Raw genomic sequence first — 27,575 nt, forward strand, 5'->3', positions numbered from 1 at the left:
TGGGGCTTGGTGGGCTCAAATTTGATTTCCCGTGTCCTCTACGTATCTTTGGCCACTTTTGTTTAACTCTTGCCAATCGGGAGCATCTACCTCATATAATCCTGCCTGAAAGTGTCCTGAGGCCATTCTGTACTGAGAGTAGCGACTAACTTTTCTATATTCTGTCGGCATTTAGCATGGTCAATGGTACTCTGCCTCTGTTCCTTGGTGGAGCTGCTTTTAAATCTTGCTAGTTAGCTGGGCGACCTGTTGTTCTGTTTCCTCTCTTACCAGGACTGCGCACTGTGTATCTTGGTAGGCTTTATCGTACTGGGTCTGGAAGCTACTAAGGTGAACTAGACAAGATTGATGTGCACGTTTTACACCGGCCATTTCCTTATCCTTAGCTGCTAACTGTTCCCAGAGTTGCTCAATTATCTTCTCGCTTTCGTTACTGTTTCCCTCGTTCTTTTCTTCCTTCTCAATTAACTGCCTACGGAGGTCTTCACGACCTCCTCTGTGCCTCGCAACTGTGCCAAACAGGACACTATTGCCATCGGCTTTCTGACTTTCCCTACATTTTTCTTGTGGACCTCGCTTAGGTTCTCCCACCAAGTCTGTCTTATCTTTCCTGGACCTGACTCATCATTAGCACAAAAATTCGACCAAAGAGGCCATCCTTACCCCTTGACGTATTTCCTTGACACTTCCTCCTATATGGGGCATTGCTCTGCTCTTCTGGTCGCTGTGACCTCGGGTTCCTGTGGATTCATCAATCTTTCCATTACTTTAGTGGCCATTACTTCTCTTAACTCTTTCTCTACTTTTAATTTGGGACAGGGGAATAAGGCAGCGATTTGAACAGTGGCCACGGCCTAAGCTATTTTCTGGCTCACAATCCCTCGATAGTTGTACACAATTCTAACGAGTTTACCTTGCTCTTCCTGTTAGGTACGCATGTGGGTTAATACACACTTCCGAAATCCGGTTATTTGGTCGTATGGGACTTGCACTTGTGGTTCATTCTCTTTCTGGCAATTGGATTCAAAGTTTGTGGGTTCTCTCGGAGTGACTAATCAAGTCCCGTCAGAGTTCGCCAATAATGTTGCTCTATAATGTTGGTGAACCACAAGCCTTTCCTTATATCGATCAAATGACCACACAAGCAGTTAGTTAGTTCAAAAATGGTTTATTTACATACACAAGAGTTATCTCGACATGCAAACACAATATCTACTACGAGTTAAACTACACCTATCAGCTACAATAACCTATACTTAACTTCAGGGCAACCAGCACTGTGCAAATGGATAAGGCCTTTATCTGGATTTCACTTGGCTGGCTTGAAGAAAGTGGCTCTGTCTCTGCTGGGCTCATCTGTTAGGTAGCGATCGGTGGTCTTGAACTTGGCTGGCTGTTCCTGCTACGATTGGGTTGGCACAGGCTGGATCCAAAAGAGACAGAACACATGGCTGTGCCGTCTTTTGATCTCTCTGGGATTTTGCACTCTTTCGGGCGGTCCTTAACCTTGGACTCAATAATTCGACAGGGCTCTGATCACTCTTCGAATTCGGCCAATAAAGGGGCGGGTGCCTTGGTGGTTGGGCGGATCCTCAGCGGTGATTAACCTTGGCAGTTGGGCTTTCTGAGTAAGGGGAGTGGCGCCAATCAGCCTGTGGCTATGTCGGTTGCTTGATGGCGTTCTAATGTCCTGGGAAAATGGGCCATTAAAATGTAAACGAGCGGAGCTTTCGATCAGGTCTGGTTACCTGTGTTTCAGATACACATAGGCTCTGTATCTGTCCTGGGCTGGCCATAATTCCCATGGTCCTTTGCAGGTGGTCTACTTAAGATGGCTACACAGCAGAGATAGTGGATCCATTGGTTATTTTTCCATTCATGGCCATCTTGCGCCATTTTCCAATGGCTATCATGTTGCACTCCAAATTTAATATTCCCTGAATGCGGGCAAGGTTTCAGTGGATTTTACACCTTTATCCAAAATGGGAGAGAGGTAGAAAGTAGGAAACTATGGACCAATTAGTTTATCATCTGCCGTTAGGAAATTGTTAGAATCCATTATTAAGGAAGAAATAGCAGGATATTTAGAAAGTCAAAACCCAATCCATTAGAGCAGCATATTTCAAACTTTTTTCCCCAGAGACCCATTTTTAACAATTGGCCATTCTTCGCGACCTACGCCAGCCGACATTCTCAACCCACTATTTTCTCTTACTTTTAATGTGAGAGGTGAGCCTGGGCTTATATTCTATAGTCTAGAGTAGCGAAGAATGAGAACTGACCTCATTGAAGCAGGCATTATTCTCTCAGGACTCTACAATGCAGATGCAGAACCTTTTCCTCAGATGGATGGTTTACAGACTGGGGATAAAGTCTGCAAATTACAATGCGCTGATTTTAGACACAGGTGAGGAGGAATTACTGAACTCAAAGTATTGTGAATCTTTTTAATCTCTAAAATTCACTATCAAAGTTCTGCAGACACAGCCATTGAGCATACTCAAGTCAGATGCAGAAAGACTGAATTGAAAAATCCTCTCCTGGGTCAGCGTGCTGACGTCAGGGGGAGGCGGTGTTTCTCTCTGGCTCTGGGCATGCGCACTGATGAGCGGGCACACATGCACAGCTTGTCTGCATTTTTAAAGCGGGTCGCTGCCATCGTATTTAACGCCGCTCGCAGCCGGCATTTTTAAAAGTGGTTGCGCCTGAATTCCCAAGATCGGGAATGCTGCGAAAGATGGCTCTACGACCCTCCCGACACTTGCCCACAACCCACCCGCGGGATGGGACCACCACTTTGAAAATGCCTGCATTAGAGTCAGCATTGCTTGTTAAACTCTCGCAAATTAGCGAAACACGATTTACCCTTTATAAAACCAAGTGGATAATGGGATCCTGTAGATGTAGTGCATCTGGATTTCCATAAGGCATTTGATAAGGTACCGCATAAAAGGTTACTACACAAGGTAAGATCACATGGGATTATGGATAATTTCTTAGCTTGAATAGAATACTGGTTAACCTTCAGAAGGCAGAGACTCAGGATAAATAGATCTTATACTGGTTGGCAAGATGTATCTAGTGGGATGCCACAGGGTTAGGTCCATATATTAATTACTTGGTTGTAGGGATAGAAGCTACTATAGCCAAATTTGCAGATGATGCTAAAATAGGTGGGACAGTAAGTTGCAATGAGTAAATAAGACATTTGCAAATGGATATAGATAGGTTAGATGAATGGGCCAAAATTTGGCAGATGAAGTTTAACACTGATAAGTGTGAAGTTATCTATTTTAGTCAGAAAAATGGAAAGGCAACTTATTATCTAAATGGAGAGAAAGTCTGGGTGCCCTTGTGCATGAATCGCAGAAAACTAACATACAGGGAATAAGGAAGGCAACTGGACTTTTGGGCTTTATAGCTAAAGGAATAGAGTTTAAAAGTAGAAAAGTGTTGCTGCAACTGTACAAGGATTGGTAAGACCGCACCTGGTGTACTGTGTACAGTTATCGTTCCCTTATTTGAGGAGGGATGTAGTTGCATGACTGACAGCTCAGAGGAGGTACACTAGATTGATTCCAGAGATGAGGGGTTTGTCTTATGAAGAGAGATTGAACACTTTTGGCCTATTGGGTGCGATTCTCCGAGGCCGCGCCGGAGTGACCTCGCCGTCGTGAGCTCCGTCGTGTTTCACGACGGCGCGAAACAACCCCGATCGCGACCGATTCTGGCCCCGGAAATGGGCTAGGAGCGGGGCCGTGAGGAACACGGGGGGGGGGGGGCGTGGTGTGACATGCGCGTCGTCAGCGTGCGACACCCGAATGACGCCACGCCATGTCTTAAAGGGCGCGATCCGCGCACGGAAGGACCCGGAGCAGAAGAAGGAGGAGAGATGTCCGAGCCACGAAGAGCCGCCCCGAGGTTCCGGGACACTGACCTGGAGACCCTCCCGATGAGGTGGAGCTGCGCAGGGCCATCCTCTGCCCAAGACGAGGGCATCGTCACCCGTCTAGCTCAGTGCGACGGGCCTGGCGTGAGGTTGGCACGGCAGTGAGTGCTGTGGGGCAGACCCTTCGGTCCGGGGAGCAGTGCCGGAAGAAGCTCCACAACCTCACCAGGGCTGCCAGGGTAAGTGCCACAAGGTTGCCCCCGGGTCACAACCATCCCCCCCCCCCGCCAATATCCCTGATCACCCCTCCATCCCCCTCTCGGACATGAGGGGCGGGGCGAGAGTGAGTGGAGGGGGATGAACAACGACCCCCTGGAGAGATGCCATGGTGTGGCTCCAACTTTCCCCCCACCCAGCATTAATGTAGCCTATATCTGAACGCCCTGATGATACCCGCCTAATTGTGATGCTCTATCCATGCCCCCCCCCCCACCCAACCCAAACAGGACAAGACAGCTCACAACAACAGGGAGCGTACGAGAACCGGAGGGGGTTCGCCTGTGCTGCATCCCCTAACAATTTTTGTACAGAGGGCACTGGACCTCGCTGGGGGATCCGCCACCCAGGAGGTCACGCAATGCAAGGTTGGAGGCGCAGAAGCAAGTGAGACAACCCTGCATGCCCCCCCCCCAGCCCATCCTCTCTCCCCTCACACTCTGCCCACTGGACCGCCCATCCTCTCTCCCCTCACACTCTGCCCACTGGACCACCGTACACCCGACCGAGCGTGTCTAACGAACCCCGTATCATTCTGTTCCCCAGGGCCAGCCGCCGAACGTCCAGGGCAGTCTCGGCCAACACAGCGCCGAACATCCGCAACATCACCCACACCTAGTGTCGTACGCCAGAGGGTGGCAGGAGGTCAGCCAGGAGGGCCATGCTCTCATTCCGGGACTCTGGAGGGGGACGCACAGAGGACGGACAGTGATGACAATCATGGCTGTGCGTTGCCCGAAGGCCGGGCTATGAGCCACCACAGTGACAGGGACAGGACGGGGACATTGGACGTAGACGCATAGAGGACAGCCAGGGGCCACACAGTCGACGGTCACCCGGTGCGGAACTTTACATGGGCCACGTGCGCCCTGCTCCGGGCCATGAGTGGGACCCAGGACACACCGGACTTACTAACGGACGAGGACCTAGAGCTTGCGGCACTGCTGTCTCCCACACCATCCACCATCCCAGAGACACTCACCTCGGTTGGGCAAATAAATGGTGAGGCTCCTGGGTCACGGTCTGGTGTGCACCACACAGCCGAGCCGGTACAGCAGATGGAGTTCGGAGCAGCCGAGGGGCTGGACGGTCGGAGGGCAGCCCAGGCCCAGCATCCAGCTGCCGCCCAGACGGTTCCCGGGTTCCTGGATTTACTCGACCCACCCGGACACCCGATGCATTTGGAAACCCAGGGACACAATGACGGGATGAGGGCCATCTTCCAGCAGCTGCAGACGCAGTTGGAGGAGTCCATCCGCGTCCAGGAGCAGGTAGTGGCGCCGCTCATAGCAGTCACCCAGGCTGATAGTGCACGGGTGATGTCCGCGGTCGAGGCAGTGGGTGAAACAGTTTTGTTTCGACCATGTGTCAGGTTCTGCAAAGCGTTGGGCTTCACGTGCTCGCGTCATCCATGGCCCAAGAGAGAGCTGCCCTCTCGCAGGCAGCCATGCGCCTGAGCCAAAACGACATTGCCGCCGCGCTCCGGGCCCTGGCCGAGTCTCACCGGACCATGTCCCAGTCCCAGCAGGCCATGGCACAGTCCCAGCAGTCAGTCAAGGAGAGCATCGACTGCCTGACGCATGTGCTGGATGGCGTCGCACACTCACAGGTTGAGGTCGCACAGTCCCTGGCAGGAATGTCGCACTCCCTTGTTTCCGTCTCTGTGAACATTCGGACCCTGGTCGATACCGTTGCAGGCCTCCAGGACTGGCAGCGCCAGGTATCGGTGGGGCGACGGGGCACGTCTCCGATCGCACCTCCGTCCCACAGTGAGGCCCGGGGGCCACCGGACTCCCCGAGGAAGGAGGAGGTTCTGGGGCCCGTCCCATTAACTTCATCACGGGGCGTCTCTGAATGCTCGGCGTCCCCCGTCCCGTCCCTGGCGCATCTGGTCGGCAGCGGGCAGAGCAGAGTGGCACCACTTCATCCAGCACGCCCGCCGAGCAGCCTGGCCCATCAAGGCCGGGTCGCCCCAGGAAACGAGTGCCGACGGGGAGCCATGTCGCGGGGCGTGATTCTCAGCAGTCCGCCTCCACTCCTGCTGTACCATCTGGGGATACACCTAGACGTAGTGGTAGGGCCCGTAAGGCTAGGAAGTTGCACACACAGTACGTTGGCACGGGTGCAGGGCACAGTTTAGTTGTAGGGGCTTTCACTATTAAACTCACTGTTTAACTCTGTGCTATGTCCGGTGCCACGGGGCTCCTGATGGTGACCGAGTGTCACTGGGGTGACGAGCGGTTAAACGTCCCCCCCCCACCACCACAGTCGGACATTGTAGTCCTCGGCACTCCGATGCCAGCTACCCCACACGGGCATGTGGTGGAGTGTCCCTGACGAACGCAGCGATCACTGAGATGGATGGTTCAGCTATTGTCATGAGTCAGACTTTGTCAAAAGATTCTGAGCTCACAGCTCATCGCAGATCGGGCTGTCATCATTCAACATGGCACTAATCACACCAGCTGACAGTCATCAATGTCGTGCTATACCGTAGTGCCGCAGTGGTAAGGTGATGTCGAATTGGGGTTGTGTGCTGTCCGTGTGCACGACTGACGATGCAAGAGGTACTGTGCAGCGATCCCCTCCCATGTGATGTGTGAACCTTGCGGACACCAACGCGTCGCGTGCCCGCTGTCCTCAATGGTGCTGTCGTGCAGCCTCCTGGACATTACCAGCACCCAGGTCGTGTCTGTGTCCTGCGCCCCACCCTGCTGCACGCCATCCTCCTCCACCTCCTCATCCTCCTCCTCCTCTTCTTCGTTAGCGTTAGCACCGCTGCCATCGGCTTCTCCCTCCGACTCCTCCACCAGGGCATCTCCCCTCTGCATAGCAATGTTATGCAGCGCACAGCATACCACAACTATGCGACCGACCCTGTCGGGCCGGTACTGCAGGGCCTCTCCAGAGCGGTCCAGGCATCTGAATCGCATCTTCAGCAGGCCGAAGCACCGCTCCAGCACACCCCTGGTTGCTGCATGGGCCTCATTGTATAGGGTCTCCGCGTTGGTCTGAGGCCTCTGTATCGGCGTCATCAGTCATGACCTCAACGGATAACCCCTGTCACCCAGCAACCAGCCGTGGGGGACGTCCCTCAAACATTGCGGGGATGAACGACTGCGCAAGAATGTAAGCGTCATGCACACTCCTGGGGAACCTTGCGCACACGTGCACGATCCTCATGTGGGGGTCGCAGACCACCTGGATGTTCATGTAGTATGTGCCCTTCCTGTTAGTGAACACTTCCCTGTTGCGTGCAGCCGGGCGCATGGGGATGTGAACACCATCGATCACTCCCTGGAACATCGGTATCCCGGCCACCTTGGCGAATCCACGGGCTCGTGCTTCCTGATGTGCTCAGTCCTCGGGGAGTGTAATGTAACGGTCCGTGATGGTGAACAAGGCGTCGGTCACGTCCTGGATGCACCTGCGGACCGATGCCTGTGATATCCCAGATAGGTCCCCGCTCGGAGCCTGGAAGGAACCGGCAGCATAGAAGTTTAGGGCCACCGTCACCTTGACGGATACCGGTATAGCGTGTCCTCCTCCTGTTCCACGTGGTGCGAGGTGCGCCACGAGATGGCAGATATGTGCGACCGTCTCCCTGCTGAACCGTAGTCTCCTCCTGCATGTGAGGTCCGTAGGGCTTCGAAGGACATTCGGTCACGGTACACCCTAAGCTTTAATGTGTGGCGCCCTGGCTCCACCATCATTGGCTCCTCTTCCTCGCCCTCCTCATCCCCCCCCCATGCACTTCGACATCAGTGCCCGCATCCTGTGCCTTCCTCACCGTTTGGGGATCAATGTTCCCCTCGGCAACCCCCTGAACATACCGACCATGAGCGCGCGCGTGGCGACGACGGGCCACTCCGCGGCCATCCCCTCTGCTGCAGCAGCAGCCCCTGCATCTGCATCCACTGTAGGCTGTCGCAGTCGACGCTGCTGGATGGCCAACTGCAGTGCAGCGGCCCCAACCACTGCGGTGAACATCGCTGTCTGGTTGGCATCCATGGTGAGCTGCAGAAGGGTGGTGGGGGGCAGATAAACGACGTGTTACACGGAGGTTCTTCGACACTTCGGCAGCCGGCTGCCATGGGATGCCTGTGTGCCCCGGTGACCTGGTTGTGCTGCTGACACGCGGCCAGCCTAACCCCTGGTCACTGTCTGCGTCCAACGGTCAGTTAACAATGTCCTCCTCACCGGTGCGTCAGTGGGCTCTGCCATTCAGCCACACGACAACCTGCGGGCATGTCCTCGTCACCGTCCTGCCATGGCAGGGTGGCTGACATGTGGCATCCGCGGATGGACGACTCCCTCCCTCCCCCCTTCCCACCTCACTCCCCCCCCCCCCCCCCCCCCCCCCCCCCGCCCCATTGGCCGCAGCGTTCTTGGGGAAGCCTTCCCCAGTCTGCGGAGACTCTGGGACAATCCGCTCACCACCTCAGTGCTGGCTGACGACTAAATATAGCAGGTGTGAACGGCGATGGCGTGAACTGGGGTCACGCCGTCGGGACTTCGAGAAGAGTGGGGGTACCGGAGAATCGCCATTTTGGGTGTCTGGCGATGCGTGAAAAACTGGCGGGGCCCGCGATTCTCCCAACTGCCGCGGCCTCGGAGAATCGCGCCCATTCTTTCTTGTGTTTAGAAGAATGAGAGGAGATCTAATTGAGGTATATAAGATGATAAAAGGTATTGACAAAGTAGAGGTCGAGTGGATGCTTTCTCTTGTGCAGCAATTTAGAATGAGAGGTCACAGTTTTAGAATAAGGGGTAGCAAATTTAAAACCAATGAGGAGAAATCACTTCTCAAAGAGTCCTGAATCTGTGCAATTCAGAGTATGGTGCATGCTGGGACAGTGAGTAAATTTAAGGAGAAGATAGACAGATTTTTAATTAGTAATGGGGTGAAGGGTTACGGAGGACAGGCAGGAATGTGGAGTTTATGGTGATATGCATCATTGTATATACACAAGGGGTTAGTGTAAATACACTACAACTAAGTAAACACTAGAGGGAGCACCGGAGATGTCATGACATGCAGACATACAGCTAATGAACACATAGAATAGGACACGAGCAATGGGCAGTCAAGACACCCAGAGGTGAAATTACCACAAGGGGGCAGTCCACATATACGGACAGGGCAAACATGCTCTGTCTCTTTCCACAGGCGACACTTGGAGAGTAGGACAGGGGCAGATCAGAAGCATCACACACACCACGTGGCTTAGAGCAAACTGGTAAGTTAGACTGAGTAACTATAGCAAGATTAGCAGGAGAGTCGAACTCATAGAGAACTGTGCTAATGGTTCAATAAATCACATTGAACTTACTTCAAAGTCTGGAGTATCTTTTCGTCAAAGCTGCATCGAGTTGCAGCCTGTGTTATCCTAGAGTACATAACACATCAGAGTTGAGGCCAAGAGGCGATCAGCCATGATCATATTGAATGGCGGAGCAGGCTTGTGCGGCTGAATTGCCCACACCTGCTCCTAGTTCTTATGTTCTTAAAGAAACAAAACTACATATTCTTTAACTCAGTTGTTGGTTCTAGAACACATTTTGCAGAGAACTAAGATGAATATTCTCATGAAATTTGCTGAATTTCTGATTTGAGCTTGTTTACTTATCCAAATCAATATATGTAAGTTAAAATCCCACATTAAACCCATGTTTGTCTAATCTCTGCATTTATACATTGTGGCACTTCATGGCTGCTGCAAGAGGGCCTGTGAAAACTCCCACTATCGTTTTAAATGCTTTTCTCTTTCTATATTCTCTCCATAAAGTATCCACTGCCTACCTGTTTATATCGTCTCACATAGAGCTGTTTTTTAAGCGTTACTCTCCCTCCCCCTACGAGATTCCTATCCTTTTCGATCATAGAACCTGTTATAATCATTTTCCCATTCATGGCCATCTTGTGCCATTTTCCAGTAATGGCTATCGTATCGCACCCTTTAAGTTAAATTTGTGCCTGCAATTCATACAGTTTGTTGCTTATGCTTTGTGCTTTTGTGAAGAACATATATTTGGGCCACATACCTGTGGTGCTATGATTTGCATACCTGTCTGCCATTGGGGCAGAACACCGGCTTACCATTGGCCCTGGTCGGTCATGTGCCTCTCGACCGATTGGTCGAGAGGCTGAGTTAACCGCGCCTCCTTGCCGAGGTATAAATAGTCAAACATCCGGCGGTCGTCCATTTTATTGTAGACGACCGCAGGGCTAAAGTTCTAGTTTATTAAAGTCTAACTTTTGTAAAGCAACTCGTCTCTCGTACAATTGATGGCACATCAATACCCTAAGCTGCCTTTCTACTCTAGTGTTTTTCTCACACTTTTACAGGGAAGATACTACAATTTTTTAATGATTCAAAATTTTTGACGGAGTTGTGGTGAGAGTTCTCTTTAAAGTAAAGTGTGTTGATTATGGTTTAATGGTTGTGTCCAGCCAAGATACAAAGTCAAGCAACCCATAATGAACATAGAAACAGGAGTAGTCCATTCAGTTCATTGCACCTGTTCAACCATTCTGTTAGGTTTTGGCAGATTTATACCTCCACTACATAGAACATAGAACATAGAACAGTACAGCACAGAACAGGCCCTTCGGCCCTCAATGTTGTGCCGAGCCATGATCACCCCACTCAAACCCATGTATCCACCCTATACCCGTAACCCAACAACCCCCCCCCCCTTAACCTTACTTTTATTAGGACACTACGGGCAATTTATCATGGCCAATCCACCTAACCCGCACATCTTTGGACTGTGGGAGGAAACCGGAGCACCCGGAGGAAACCCACACACACAGGGGGAGGACGTGCAGACTCTGCACAGACAGTGACCCAGCCGGGAATCGAACCTGGGACCCTGGAGCTGTGAAGCATTTATGCTAACCACCATGCTACCCTGCTGCCCCTACCTGCCATTCATTGTTCCATATTGCTTTATACCCTTACTTAACAAAAATCTGACAATCTCAGTCTTGATATTTTCAATTGTTTCAGTATTCACAGCCTTTTGGAGAGTGTTTCCCAGAATTTTGCTACCCTTTGTGTGAAAAAGTCTAGATGTCACTCTTCAGTGATCTAATGCTATTTTTAAGATTGTGCCGCCTTGTTCTGGATTCCCCTACCAGAGCACATAGTTTCTCAGCATGTACCCTCTCAAATCCCTTCATCAACACCTTGTTTAAATCTGTTCTAAAGTGCATAAATTGAACAAACTACAAACCATGTTTATGCGCCTTCCATCATAGTTTAACCCTTTAGCCCTGATACCATTTTCGTAAAACTGCATTGTACTCTCTCCAAACCCAATATATCCTTTCTGTAATCTAGTGTCTAAAACTGAATACAGAATTCTAGATGGGGTCTGAGCAAAGTTCTGCACAACTTCGACATAGCTTCTTTCCGGGACGGCACAGGGGTTAGCCCTGCTGCCTCAGTGTGAGGGACTCTGGTTCAATTCAACAGAAGGTGACTATGGAGTTTGCATTTGCTCCTTCTGTCTGCTTGGGGAATTCTCCGGGTGCTCCGATTACCTTCCACAGTCCAAAGATGTGCCGATCAGATGGATTAGCCATGATAAAGTTGCCCCTTATGTCCAGGGATGCGCAGGTAAGGTGGGTTACCGGGATTGGGTGGGGGAGTGGCCTAGCTGAGGTTCTCTTTCAGAGGGTCAGTGCAGACATGATGGGCTGAAGGATCTCCTTCTGCACTGTAAGGATTCTATGATTCCCTTGATGTTCCATGCCCTTTAAGATGAACTTTTATTACTTGTACCCTGTATTATCTTTTGGTGATTTGTGTACCTACTTGCTAATTTCAGCCAGGTTGATCTTGGTGCTGGTGCTAAATAAAACAGAAATCTACCAGCATGCAGTTCCTGATTGCCATCCAGTGACTTAAAAAGGAAAGTGGATGCAGGAGGGTGTTGCATGTACACTTTACAAGCCTTGGGCAATTGCAGCCCACGGTGAAATAACCTGCTGAAATTTGATGCTTGGGCTCATACGATGCTCCACACAAAGTTTCCCAAACTTTTCCAGCCACGGAACCTTTTTGACCTCCCAAGAATACTGCCAGAACCCCTGAGAAATAATCTTATTAGTTAAACCACAAAGAAATGATTGTTCTGCACAATTTGTACAAACATACTAAAACAAATTTATCAAAGTATTTTCTATTATGTATACATGTATTATAATTAAAATGTTGTCTTATTGAACGAAGTACTGACCTTTTTGTCATTTTTATTGGGAGGAGTGGTGCTGCTTATTTTACTCACAAATTTGTTTAATGACAGGAGTGCTGTTGGAGAGCAGTGCCAGGTTTCTCCCCTACCTGGCGGGGCGGGTGGTCCCAGCGGGATAGAGTGGCGTGAACCACTCCGGCATCAGGCCGCCCCAAAGGTGCGGATTTCTCCGCACGTTTAGGGGCCAAGCCCTAACCTTGAGGGGCTAGGCCCGCGCCGCAGTGGTTGGCGACCCGCCGACTGGCAGGAAAGGCCTTTGGCACCACACCAGCCGGAGCCGAAGGTACTTCGCCGGCCGGTGGAAGTCCGCGCATGCGCTGGAGCATCAGCGGCTGCTGACGTCATCCCCGTGCATGCGCAGGGGAGGGGGTCGCTTCCGCATTCATCATCGTGAAGGCTATGACGAACGCGGAAGGAAAAGCATGCCCCCAAGGCACAGGCCAGCCTGCCGATCGGTGGGCCCCGATCGCGGGCAAGATTGCCCCCCCCCCCAAGGACCCCGGAGACCGTTCGCGCCGCCTGATCCTGCCGGTAAGGTAGGTGGTTTGATTCCCGCTGGCGGGACCGGCATGACAGCAGCGGGACTTCGGCCCATTACAGGCCGGAGAATCGCCCGGGGGGGGGGACCGATAGGCGTGGTGCGATTCCCGCTCCCGCGAATCTCTGGTGCCGGAGACTTTGGGAGACGGCGGGGGTGAGATTCACCCCGGCCCCCGGGGATTCTCCGACCCGGCAGGGGGTCAGAGAATCCCGCCCCAGAATTCTCATATCTCTCACACATGCACACATGTTAGCTTCTCTCTCTCTCGCGCACACATACACACACTCGCCTCTCTCTCACACATATACACCTCTCCCCCTCTCACAAGCATACATACTCACCCCTCTCCCACACACTCCCATCTCTCTCACGCAAACATACACACTCACACTCTTCACACTTTTCTCCTCACACACAAATCGACTTCCACGTCATCTCAGACACAAACAAACACACACTTTCATCTGTCTCTCTTTTCACACACTCACCTTCCCTCTCATATGCACAAACACCCCCCCGCCCCTCTCCTCTCACACAAACATACTCACTCTGTGTATCTCAGACACACTCATACCTTACCTCCCTCTCACACAAACTCCTACTCTCACCTCACTGTGTCTCTCACTCAGACTTTCATCTATCCGTTGCTCCATGGCCACCTGCCCTCCCACCCTGACTTTCTGATACCTTTACTCCCACATTTGCTGGAGATTGTGATTACCGATTGTGATTCCAGACCTTCTAGCCAGAAGCTGGCTTCTCGGTGCATTGGCTGGGCGGCACAATAGCACAGTGGTTAGCACTGTTGCTTCACAGTGCCACGGTCTCTGGTTCGATTCCCGGCTTGGGTCACTGTCTGTGTGGAGTCTGCACGTTCTTCCTGTGTCTGCGTGGGTTTCCTCCGGGTGCTCCGGTTTCCTCCCATAAGTTACAAAAGACGTGCTGTTGGGTAATTTGGACATTCTGAATTCTCCCTTCGTGTACCTGAACAGGTGCCGGAATGTGGCGACTAGGGGATTTTCACAGTAACTTCATTGCGGTGTTAATGTAAGAATACTTGTGACAATAAAGATTATTATTACTATTACCAGTGTGCCTATCAGTAGCCAACACAGTGCAAAAAACATTATGACTGGACAAGCTGGAAGCCTTTATACAATGTAAAATGGTTACACCTATTGCAGAGCCCCTGGGTGTCTCCTACTAAACCCCAGTTTGGGAAACGCTGCTCTTGTATAATTCCCCACCTTTGAAAAGGGGAAACAAAAGGATAGGCCAGCTCAGAAGAGGATGATACGTAAGGACAGGACAGTACAGAAGAGGATGTTATCTTTTTCAATTTTCCCATCATCCTTTTGATATTGCTGCAATTGTTTTGTTAAAATCTGTATATTAAAGCCATCTTGATAGGTGCCAATACTGATGGATCAACAAAAACATCAGGCTTTTTTTTAGCCCAAATCTTTGGGAATTTGAAGTTCCTGCCATACTGCCATCTTGCCATTGGGGGCTGCAAGTGAGCTTTGTTCAACAGAAGTGTCTGGACGTTCACAAGTTAATACTATGTGTGCCTGCTTAAGCTTCAGCAAATGTTGTTAATAGTAGTCTGTTCAGTGGTGCTAATTAATTATGTGGTACATATCAGCACTTTTTAGACACTCATCCTTGTGCAGAATGTTTTCACAAAGGAAAACTGCTTTAAAGATGACAACAGAGATTGAATTTCAGCCAGTGGGCATAATTTAAACATGATTTTCATTAAAATGTAATTATTTTCTTGTGTGTACTAGATCAGGCGAAACAAGATTAAATGTGTTAGATTAGTAGTTCAAGAGCTTGTTTGGAATTCTGCAGTGATTAACTCACCTGATTCCTCAAAGTCAGTCTACCTACAGGGTGAAAGTCAGGCGTGTGATGGAATACTTTCTACTTACCTGGATGAGTGCAGTTTCAACTACACTCAAGAAACTCAACACCATCCAAGACACAGCCGACCACTTGATTGATACCCCATCCGCCAACTTAAACATTCATTCCCTCAGTGGCAGCAGTGTGTAACATCTACACCTTGCACTGCAGCAACTCAACAAGGCTCCTTTGACAGCACCTTCCAAACCCGCGAACGTTACCACCTTGATGAAAAAGGGCAGCAATTGCAGGGAAACACTTCCAAACTACGTACCATCGTGACTTATAACTATATCGCTGTTATTTCACTGTCACTGGCCCAAATCGTGGAATTCCCTTCCTAACAGCACTGAGTATACCTACACCACATGGATTGCAGCACACAGGAAGGTGGCTCACCATCATCACCTCAAGAACAATTAGAGATAGACAATAAATGCTGGCCTTGCCAATGATGACCACATCTTGTGAATGAATAATTTATTTGCATAACATGCACCAATCAATATTGAAAGCCACCTATTCCACATGAACCTATTCCCCAATTCTTCTTGATCTGCCACTAGACTTATTATTTCATCTAAGGTCTAAACTCCTTCACATAGCTTCTGACCAGTAAACTTGTGAACTGTTCCACAATCAATGCTATCCATTTAAAAAAAAAATTTAGAGTGCCCAACACATTTTGTCCAATTAAGGGGCAATTTAGTGTGGTCAATCCACCTACTGTGCAAATCTTTGGGTTGTGGGGTGAAACCCACGCAGACACGGGAGAATGGGCAAATTCCAAATGGACAGTGACCCAGAGCCGGGATCAAAACTGGGACCTCGGTGCCGTGAGGCAGCAGTGGTAAACACTGTGCCACCGTGCTGCCCTAAATGCTATCCAATTTAAACAAAGCAAAATATTCTGAATACAAAATGCTGAAATACCTGGCAGACCATGCAATATTTGTGGAGAGAGGAACAGAATTAGCATTTCAGGCTGATAACCATTCGTCATAGCATTTTTAACAGAAGCAAAATGGTAATTGATGGCATCCCTGCTTGGTGTGTACTCATCTGGAATTGCCCTGCCTAATTGCATAATGGCACATCAGAACATAATGAACATAATTTTGAATACCAAACTTGTGATATGCCAGGGAATCTAGATTCTGATGCTGCAGAATGTTAAAATTGTTACTGATGTTGCCTACAGAGGGATCTCCGGTGCAACCAAGGTGAATCACACACTCGGCACTTCTTGTTGAAGATGTTTGCAAGCACTTCAGCCTAGTCTTTTGCACTGGTATGCATTGAGGATAGTTGATGGATGAAATGGGACTGGATTCTCCACCCCGCCGCATTTCTATTTCACCCCGCCGGCCGGATGCTCCATTACGCCGGCCGATCAATGGGGTTTCCCATTGTGGGGCAGCCCCACGCTGTCGGAAACCCGCGGGCTGCTAGCAAAATGGAGCATCCCGCTGGGGGAGAATCCAGCCCAAGGTGTTTCAATCCCTCTCAAAATTATTTATTTAGTAAGCTTTTGCATCAATTTCATGCAAGGTTGCTGATCTACATGGACAAAAGTAAGTGGTTTGAAAAGCTGGTAAAAGTGTGGGAATTCTGAAGAAACCGCAGCCTTATTTATCATTGTTAGCTGTTTTGGTCTTCTACAAATAGCATATTTGGTCTTCTACAAAACCTACATTAATCTAGTGATGGAATATTTGAACCCCAATTTTTTATTGTTATAAATATGTGGATTATGTTTTATTTCATTATCAGTGATGATTCAAATGATGGTTGCCAATTAAATATTTTATGCTAGACAAGAATGGTTTGTATGTTTGAATTTCTACCACCGTACCAATATAAATTGTTTCCTGGAAGTTGCATGAGTGCCATTGAATATTTATATATTTCTATGTTTTATGTGCCACTGTATTTATAAATTCTAATTCGGTTCTGAGAAACTAACTTAGAATTGAACATCACCCATATCCAGAGAAATTAAGAAAAGAGCAAGGATATTGGAAAGACGCAGTGATTCCTCAGCAAATCTGGCAATAGGAAACTTGTTTCTTCATATGAGGGACAAGGCATTATAAGAAATATTGGTACAAAAGATGGAATCAGACGATAAAGCTTAGAATGTCTCGAGACCTACTAGGGAAGAATATATATCCTAATTATTGACAATTGTATTTGCGTAATATATTGGGTAACATGGTAGGTAGCACAGTGGTTAGCATAATTGCTTCACAGCTCCAGGGTCCCAGGTTCGATTCCTGGCTTGGGTCATTGTCTGTGCGGGGTCTGCACGTTCTCCCCGTGTGCGCGTGGGGTTTCCACCGGGTGCTCCGCTTTCCTCCCACAATCCAAAGATGTGCAGGTTAGGTGGATTGGCCATGATAAATTGCCCATAGTGTCCAAAAAGGTTGGATGGGGTTACGGGGATAGGGTGGAATTGTGGGCTTAAGTGGAATGCTCTTTATACCAACAAAAAGGAAGGACGGTAGAAAGAGGGAAAATCGACCGTGGATATCTGGGGAAATAAGGGAGAGTATCAAATTGAAGGAAAAAGCATAGAAAGTGGCAAAGATTAGTGGGAGACTAGAGGACTGGGAAATCTTTAGGGGGCAACAGAAAGCTACTAAAAAAGATATAAAGAAGAGTAAGATAGATCATGAGAGTAAACTTGCTCAGAATATAAAAACAGAGAGTAAAAGTTTCTACAAATATATAAAACAAAAAAGAGTGGCTAAGGTAAATATTGGTCCTTTAGAGGATGAGAAGGGTGTTTTAATAATGGAAGATGAGGAAATGGCTGAGGAACTGAACAGGTTTTGTGGGTCGGTCTTCACAGTGGAAGACACAAATAACATGCCAGTGATGAAAGAAATTAGACTATGACAGGTGAGGACCTTGAGAGGATTGTTATCACTAAGGAGGTAGTGATGGGCAAGCTAATGGGGCTAAAGGTAGACAAGTCTCCTGGCCCTGATGGAATGCATCCTAGAGTGCTAAAAGAGATGGCTAGGGAAATTGCAAATGCACTAGTGATAATTTACCAAAATTCACTAGACTCTGGGGTGGTCCCGATGGATTGCAAATTAGCAAACGTGACACCACTGTTTAAAAAAGGAGGTAGGCAGAGAGTGGGTAATTATAGGCCAGTGAGCTTAACTTCGGTAGTAGGGAAGGTGCTGGAATCTATCATCAAGGAAGAAATAGTGAGGCATCTGGATAGAAATTGTCCCATTGGGCAGACACAGCATGGGTTCATAAAGGGCAGGTCGTGACTAACTAATTTAGTGGAACTTTTTCAAGACATTACCAGTGCAGTAGATAACGGGGAGCCAATGGACGTGGTATATCTGGATTTCCAGAAAGCCTTTGACAAGGTGCCACACAAAAGGTTGCTGCATAGGATAAAGATGCATGGCATTAAGGGTAAAGTAGTAGCATGGATAGAGGATTGGTTAATTAATAGAAAGCAAAGAGTGGGGATTAATGGTGTTTCTCTGGTTGGCAATCAGTAGCTAGTGGTGTCCCTCAGGGATCAGTGTTGGGCCCAAAATTGTTCACAATTTACATAAGTGATTTGGAGTTGGGGACCAAAGGCAATGTGTCCAAGTTTGCAGATGACACTAAGATGGGTGGTAAAGCAAAAAGTGCAGAGGATACTGGAAGTCTGCAGAGGGATTTGGATAGGTTAAGTGAATGGGCTAGGGTCTGGCAGATGGAATACAATGTTGACAAATGTGAGGTTATCCATTTTGGTAGGAATAACAGCAAACGGGATTATTATTTAAATGATAAAATATTAAAGCATGCTGCTGTGCAGAGAGACCTGGGTGTGCCAGTGCATGAGTTGCAAAAAGTTGGTTTACAGGTGCAACAGGTGATTAAGAAGGCGAATGGAATTTTGTCCTTCATTGCTCGAGGGATGGAGTTTAAGACTAGGGAGGTTATGCTGCAATTGTATAAGGTGTTAGTGAGGCCACACCTGGAGTATTGTGTTCAGTTTTGGGCTCCTTACTTGAGAAAGGGCGTACTGGCACTGGAGGGTGTGCAGAGGAGATTCACTAGGCTAATCCCAGAGCTGAAGGGGTTGGATTATGAGGAGAGGTTGAGTAGACTGGGACTGTACTCGTTGGAATTTAGAAGGATGAGGGGGGATCTTATAGAAACATATAAAATTAAGAAAGGAATAGATAGGATAGATGCGGGCAGGTTGTTTCCACTGGCAGGTGAAAGCAGAACTAGGGGGCATAGCCTCAAAATAAGGGGAAGTAGATTTGGGACGGAGTTTAGGAGGAACTTCTGTGAATCTGGAATTCCTTGCCCAGTGAAGCAGTAGAGGCTCCTTCATTGAATGTTTTTAAGATAAAAATAGATAGTTTTTTGAAGAATTAAGGGTTATGGTGTTCAGGCCGGAAAGTGGAGCTGAGTCCACAAAAGATCAGCTATGATCTCATTGAATGGCGGAGCAGGCTCGAGGGGCCAGATGGCCTACTCCTGCTCCTAGTTCTTATGTTCTTTCCGAGGGCCAGTGCAGTCTCGATGGGCCAAATGGCCTCCGACTGCACTGTAAATTCTATATTGCACTGTTTAATATTAATTCTTTGAATGACACCTAATTTTAACTTTATTTGTGCTTTATGTTTCTATGTAACTCTACATTAATTATTGTCATCGGTAGGAGTTTAATATCAAAGTGTGGTAGCATAAAATTGCATTTATTTGAGTGAACAGGTTATTGCGAGTAGATTAATTGTTAATCCTCATGTCGTCCACCTCCTGAAGGACAGATTCTAGATTATAAGGGATTAGGTGTCTTGAACTGTATAAATCCAATGGGGCCAAAAATTGTTCTCTGCCAATCCAAAATTACATAACTGTGAACTGATATAGTCCAAACATATTCTCCACCTCTGAATCTCAGCCGTGGTCATGGAGACGGTCCTGTAATAGATTGTGCAAACAAAAATTTGCTAGTGCCTAGGCCAGACTTTAAATATTTTCATTCAGTCCCATTCTTTGATTGACACCTAATTTTACCTTCATATTTGTATGCGTTCTATAACTAGGACATGAATAGGCTACTGCTGTCTTAAAAATAATTTCAAAATCTTAGAAAGTGATGTGGATGGGAGTGGGATGCTGTTTTGCACTCTGTATGTTATATAATTCTCAAACTGACAGTGGTGCTTTAGATTTTTTCACTTCGGTTGATTGGCCACCTTCATTCTCTGAAAGAAATCAATATAGCTAATCTAATATTAATTATGATATAAATATGCCATCATTCTAATAGAGGAAATTAAATCCCAACAGCATTCAACTGCCTCTTTATATGTTAATTATCTGTAAAGCAACCACATTTACTTGTCTAAAAATGCATTTGTATTTTGAGATTTTTAATATTTTTGTTAGAAGATTAGAGTGTGGTTATTGCATAAATACTGATTATGGATAGACAGAAATTCTTTCCTTCAGTAGGTGATAGGGTTGCTTTCTCTGAATTTTATTGCCTTTCATAATTTACATTATATAAGAACTAACACATTTAGTTTATTGCACTAATAACTACATTGGGTAAAGAAGCTGCTTCATTTAGTAGCAATTGTTATTAAAAAATTATTAATTTTCTTCTTCCACCATACAGGCTCATGGTTTGAGATTTTCTTGGTCCCATTTGGAAGCATTGAAACAACTTTGGACAGATGATACTGTTCCTGTGAGTGACCTCAAACTGGACTCGGACAAAGCTAAAGAAAATCTTGCATTGTGTCTGTGGACAGAAAATTTAATTGAAGTGACCTAAGTAAAATGAACTATCATTTGACTTGGCTCCTTGTTGTTTGAGTGCCTTTTACTGTTCTATTTTACAATAAAAATATGGAACTGAAAACATGTCTGATTTATGGAGTATTCATATTACTACAAAGATGTACAGTATTTGGGAAACAAAAATTCTAAACGTTTTCTGGCATGTATAGGAAATAAAATTGATCAGATTTACATATTTATGTTTCAACTGATGCACATGTTCAATGATTTTTCAGTGTCATTATTATGCACTCCATGATGTATTAGAGAAAATATGATTCTCTGGTGATACCCTTTCCACTCTCCACAGAGAATATGTCCTTTCACAGTAAACAGCGTGGTTCACTTGTGCTTTTAAAAATTGCGAAACCGGTGTGGCGGCTGCTGAGGGAGAGGGGGTATGGATGGTGTCCAACATTGCCATAGTTTATTGACAGTTGTGCCGCTGGCCAGGGGACCTCTGCCAGGGCCGGGGGGAGTAGTGGGGAGGGGGTGGCCAGGAGATGGGCTGTGGGGTTGATGGGCATGGAACACCATTGCCGCAGCTGGCAAGGTAGCCATGCAGCTGCGCACACCTCTTACAGCCCACTTTGAATCTCGTGCCACAGGTCGTATAGGTGTCCCCCCAGGGTGCCCTCTGGCACAACCAGTGCCATTGTTTTGGCTTGGATAAGTGTGTGGCGAGTGTAATGTGCACGTGAGACTGCAGCTTGTCAGCCTCCCAACTATCGATCACGGACCCAGCGAATCCTGTACCGTTTTTCATTAGAATCGTGTTCCACGTGACACCGGTGCTAGCCCCGCAACAGTAGCGGAATCGGTCCAGGTGCTGCGCCGGTTTTTCTGTCGTAAAAGTCCATGAATTCTTTGTTGGCATCAACACTTAGTCTCAGAAGCTGAAATCCCGCCCCCTTGAGCTACCTGTTGTATATGGCATTTAATTAATAAGCAAAATTAACCAAAAGGTAATTGGATAGAATTTTTAATAATTAAAAAGACAAAATTGTAGCGCCAGCAATTTTTTCTCTTGCGCTGCAAAAATGCTTCACTGGTAGATGAACTGTCCTGAGAGCACATTGAATGGATCCCATTGTTGCATTGAGACTGCTAAAATCTAGGTTGTGCACACTGTTAACCTGTGTTTGGTGTTTATCTAGATTCTTAATCTAGGTGACTTATGCTGCAATAATATTTGTTTGAAACCTAACAATGTTTCATACCTTTGGCATGCTTGGAATATGCGAATGTCTTAAAGATGATTAAATTTATTAAGAGAACCTGTTTCTCAGGGTGGACACACCTCGTTTTATTAGAGAAGAATCCTGAAGCACTAGAGTAAATGATATTTAAAATAAAATTGAAACCTGTCTTTGTTTGTAACTTCTTTACATAAGATATCTACTCTTAAATGATCTAATTCACTAGTGCTTTTCAAGATGGATGATCACTTTTCTTGACTCATCAAATTTCTTCTCTCCCACTTTTAGTTCATTGAATTTTAAACTGGTCTGTGGATCATCTGGTTTCTGTAAAGAAGGCTCAGGGTGAGGTAAAAGGGAGTAGTGGCTATGAGATCATCTGATTTCTTCCATCTGTAGCCAGGCATATCACATGCCATAGGCACTGTATATTTAGTTCTGTACTTTATATTTTTCTGCATTTGGTGGTGTTATTTCTGTTTCTGTCCTTGAATAAAATCATTTACTACAATTATGAACGATTTTCACAGATAGCTGACAATGACTATTGTAAAGTGCCATAGAAAGAATTTGTATTTCCCTATTATCTATGATCAAATTGTTTGTGAGGTGTCTGTTTTTCTACCTTCAGAGGTTGTCCCAATTTAAATAATCCCAGCAACAAGCTATTTTGTGAGTTTTAAACTGGAGAACATTATTTGTTATCCAATATTTCCCATGGAGGTTTAAAAACACCATGGACTGGATTCTCCATTAGTGGGATCCTCCGTTTCGCTGGCAGGATACTCAAGCCCGCGGATTTCCAAGCGGTGTGGTGATGCCCACAATGGGAAACCCCATTGGTTAGCAGCCGGGATGGAGGATCCCCCTGCAGGCGGGGGCGTGCCGCCCCAAAAACCAGGTGCGGCGGGATGGAGAATCCTGCCCCATGTTAGAACATAGAACATTACAGCGCAGTACGGGCCCTTCGGCCCTCAATGTTGCGCTGACCTGTGAAACCATCTGAAGCCTATCTGACCTACACTATTCCATTTTCATCCATATGTCTATCCAGTGACCACTTAAATGCCCTTAAAGTTGGCGAGTCTACTACTGTTGCAGGCAGGGCGTTCCACACCCCTACTACTCTCTGAGTAAAGAAACTGCCTCTGACATCTGTCCTATATCTACTACCCCTCAATTTAAAGCTATGTCCCCTCGTGTTGGTCATCACCATCCGAGGAAAGAGACTCTCACTGTCCACCCTATCTAACCCTCTGACTATCTTATATGTCTCTATTAAGTCACCTCTCAGCCTTCTCCTCTCTAACGAAAACAACCTCAAGTCCCTGAGCCTTTCCTCGTAAGACCTTCCCTCCATACCAGGCCACATCCTAGTAAATCTCCTCTGAACCCTTTCCAAAGCTTCCACATCCTTCCTATAATGTGACCAGAACTGCACGCAGTACTCAATGAGCGGCCGCACCAGAGTTATGTACAGCTGCAGCATGACCTTGTGGCTCCGAAACTCAATCCCCCTACTCATAAAGGCTAGCACACCATATGCCTTCTTAACAGCCCTATTAACCTGGGTGGCAACTTTCAGGGATTTATGTACCTGGATGCTGAGATCTCTCTGTTCATCTACACTATCAAGACTCTTGCCATTAGCCCAGTACTCTGCATTCCTGTTACTCCTTCCAAAGTGAACCACCTCACACTTTTCCGCATTAAACTCCATCTGCCACCTCTCAGCCCAGCTCTGCAGCTTATCTATGTCCCTCTGTATCCTATAACATCCTTCAGCACTATCCACAACTCCACCGACCTTCGTGTCATCTGCAAATTTACTAACCCATCCTTCTACACCCTCTTCCAGGTCATTTATAAAAATGACAAACAGCAGTGGCCCCAAAACAGATCCTTGCGGTACACCACTAGTAACTGAACTCCAGGATGAACATTTGCCATCAACCACCACCCTCTGTCTTCTTTCAACTAGCCAATTACTGATCCAAACTGCTAACTCACCTTCAATCCCATACTTCCTAATTTTCTGCAATAGCCTACCGTGTGGAACCTTATCAAACGCCTTACTGAAATCCATATACACCACATCAACCGCTTTACCCTCATCCACCTGTTTGGTCACCTCAAAAAACTCAATAAGGTTTGTGAGGCATGACCTACCCTTCACAAAACCGTGTTGACTATCGCTAATCAACTTGTTCTTTTCAAGATGATTATAAACCCTATCTCTTATAACCTTTTCCAACATTTTACCTACAACCAAAGTAAGGCTCACAGGTCTATAATTACCAGGGTTGTCTCTACTCCCCTTCTTGAACAAGGGGACAACATTTGCTATCCTCCAGTCTTCCGGCACTATTCCTGTTGATAAAGATCAAGGACAAAGGCTCTGCAATCTCCTCCCTACTTTCCAAAATTGCTAACACCTCCTCCTTGTGAACCTCAATTCCATCTAGCCTGGTCGACTGAACCTGAGTATTCTCCTCGACAACATTGTCTTTCTCCAGTGTAAACACTGACGAAAAATATCCATTTAACGCTTCCCCTATCTCCTCTGATTCCACACACAACTTTCCACTACTATCCTTGATTGGCCCTAATCTTACTCTAGTCATTCTTTTGTTCCTGAAAAAGCTATAGAAAGCCTTAGGGTTTTCCTTGATCCTATCCGCCAACGACTTTTCGTGTCCTCTCCTCGCTCTTCTTAACTCTCCCTTTAGGTCCTTCCTGGCTAACTTGTAACTCTCAAGTGCCCTAACTGAGCCTTCATGTCTCATCCTAACATAAGCCTTCTTCCTCTTGACAAGTGCTTCAACTTCCTTAGTAAACCACGGTTCCCTTGCTCGACAACTTCCTCCCTGCCTGACAGGTACATACTTATCAAGGACACGCAGTAGCTGTTCCTTGAAAAAGCTCCACATTTCAATTGTACGCATCCCCTGCAGTTTCCTTCCCCATCCTATACATCCTAAGTCTTGCCGAATAGCATCATAATTGCCTTTCCCCCAGCTATAATTCTTGCCTTGCGGTATATACCTATCCCTGCCCATTGCTAAAGTAAACATAACCGAATTGTGATCACTATCACCAAAGTGCTCACCTACATTTAAATCTAACACCTGGCCGGGTTCATTACCCAGTACCAAATCCAATGTGGCCTCGCCCTTGTTGGTCTGTCTACATACTGTGTCAGAAAACCCTCCTGCACACACTGCACAAAAACTGACCCATCTATAGTACTCGAATTATAGTATTTCCAGTCAATATTTGGAAAGTTAAAGTCCCCCATAACAACTACCCTGTTACTCTCGCTCCTGTCGAGAATCATCTTTGCAATCCTTTCCTCTACATCTCTGGATCTATTCGGAGGTCTATAGACAACTCCCAACAGAGTGACCTCTCCTCTCCTGTTCCTAACCTCGGCCCATACTACCTCAGTAGACGAGTCCTCAAATGTCCTTTCTACCGCCGTAATACTTTCCTTGATTAACAATGCCACCCCCCCCCCCCCCCCCCCCTTTTACCATCTTCTCTGTTCTTACAGAAACATCTAAATCCTGGAACCTGCAACAACCCTTCCTGTCCCTGCTCTACCCATGTCTCCGAAACCGCCACAACATCGAGATCCCAGGCACCAACCCATGCTGCAAGCTCACCCACCTTATTCCGGATGCTCCTGGCGTTGAAGTAGACACACTTCAAACCAGCGTCTTGCTTGCCAGTGCCCTCTTTCGAGCTTTTAACCCTATCCCTGACCTCACTACTCTCAACATCCTGTACACTGGGACTACAATTTAGGTTCCCATCCCCCTGCTGAATTAGTTTAAACCCCCCTGAAGAGCACTAGCAAATCTCCCCCCCCCCCCCCCCCCCCCCCCCAGGATATTGGTACCTCTCTGGTTCAGGTGAAGGCCATCCTGTTTGTAGAGGTCCCACCTACCCCAGAATGAACCCCAATTATCCAGGAAATCAAAACCCTCCCTCCTGCACCATCCCTGTAGCCACGTGTTCAACTCCTCTCTCTCCTTATTTCTCACTTCGCTAGCACGTGGCACGGGTAACAACCCAGAGGTAACAACTCTGTTTGTTCTAGCTCTCAGCTTCCACCCTAGCTCCCTGAATTTCTGTCTCAAATCCCATCTCTCTTCCTACCTATGTCATTGGTACCTATGTGGACCACGACTTGGGGCTGCTCCCCCTCCCCTTAAGGATCCCAAAAACACGATCAGAGACATCACGAACCCTGGCACCTGGGAGGCAACACACCAACCGTGAGTCTCTTTCGTTCCCACAGAACCTCCTGTCTGTTCCTCTAACTATGGAGTCCCCAATGACAAGTGCTCTGTTCCTCTTCTCCCTTCCCTTCTGAGCAACAGGAACAGACTCTGTGCCAGAGACCTGTGCCCCATTGCTTACCCCTGGTAAGTTGTCCCCCTCAACAGTATCCAAAACGGTATACTTGTTATAGAGGGGAACGACCACAGGGGATCCCTACACTACCTGCTGGTTCCCTCTCCCTCCCCTGACGGTAACCCATCTACCTTCTTCTTTTACCTGAGGTGTGACTACCTCTCTATAACGCCTCTCAATAACCCCCTCCGCCTCCCGAATGATCCGAAGTTCATCCAGCTCCAGCTCCAGGTCCCTAATGCGGTTCTCGAGCAGCTGGAGTTGGGTGCACTTCCCGCAGATGTAGTCAGCAGGGATACTCGAGGTGACTCTTTCCTCCCACATTCTGCAGGAGGAACATTCAACTGCCCTAGCCTCCATTCCCACTGAACTAACTTCCCAACTACTGAAAACTAAAAAAATACTTCTTAGTTTAGCAATCCCACGGACAGAATTTTTTTGGTTAGAGGAGGAGGATGGCTGGGAGACACTATGTAAGTAGTGTTTCGGGTAAAGCTGTCAATCGAGAACAGCCCCTTCACAAACCACCTTCAACTTACGCTGACCGTACTGTACGTATGCAAATCTCCCTGGAACAGCCAATCAGAAGCTCTGCTCTGCTGGATGCTTGCCTTCACGCGAACTCCTCGGGTCACTTGCGCAGGTACACCTTCAACTTGCGCTGACCGCACTGCACTTTGCAAATGTCCCTGGAACAGCCAATCAGAAGCTCTGCTCTGCCGCCCTCTGCTGGATGTTTTTCTCACACACACACTATCACTCACAAGATTAGATAAGATTTTTTTAAAATTACAATTTGGGATTATGGCAGTGTCTTTCATAGCAGACCTGTAGTTTCTTAGGTTGATGCTTTGGCTGGAGTTAGGGTCTTGAAAAGCAGAGGATTTCAGGTGAACTTGAAATTAGAACAGATTAGAGTGTCATACCCTTACCTTGGCTGCTTAGTTGACTTCAGCCTGTCTGATGACTTTCAGTTGGCCTCTGACACTGCAAAGTTGATTCTTGCTGTTTTTAAAACAGGCAACCGATATGGCTGTCTTACCCATGTGACCTTCAGGCGTATTCAGCATCTTCGGTCTGAGCGCATTCAGGACCCTGACCTTCCCAGTGCTTGCCATTTTAACAAAAGACCCTGCTCCTCTGCCCGCATGTCTGTCCTTGGCTTGGTGCAATGTTCCAGTGAAGCTCAACGCAAATTGGAGGAACAACATCTCATCTTCTGGTTAGCCTTCCTTTCTCAACATTGAATTCAACTGCT

At 47.4% G+C, this 27,575-nt stretch overlaps 1 protein-coding gene across 8 annotated transcripts in view; it reads left to right on the plus strand.

The window, feature by feature from the left end:
* Positions 1-20,893, plus strand: part of riox2 (ribosomal oxygenase 2) — a 69,632-nt gene extending 48,739 nt beyond the window's left edge. For all 8 annotated transcript variants that reach the window (XM_038802172.1, XM_038802169.1, XM_038802168.1 and 5 more), the window contains one exon: positions 20,536-20,893. In XM_038802172.1, coding sequence (XP_038658100.1) covers positions 20,536-20,694 — 159 coding nt within the window. In that variant the 3' untranslated portion in view covers positions 20,695-20,893. The remainder of the gene's footprint in view (positions 1-20,535) is intronic.
* Positions 20,894-27,575: the final 6,682 nt, after the last annotated feature.

Source organism: Scyliorhinus canicula, chromosome 7, assembly GCF_902713615.1.
Source record: "Scyliorhinus canicula chromosome 7, sScyCan1.1, whole genome shotgun sequence".
NCBI classification, from domain to species: domain Eukaryota; kingdom Metazoa; phylum Chordata; class Chondrichthyes; order Carcharhiniformes; family Scyliorhinidae; genus Scyliorhinus; species Scyliorhinus canicula.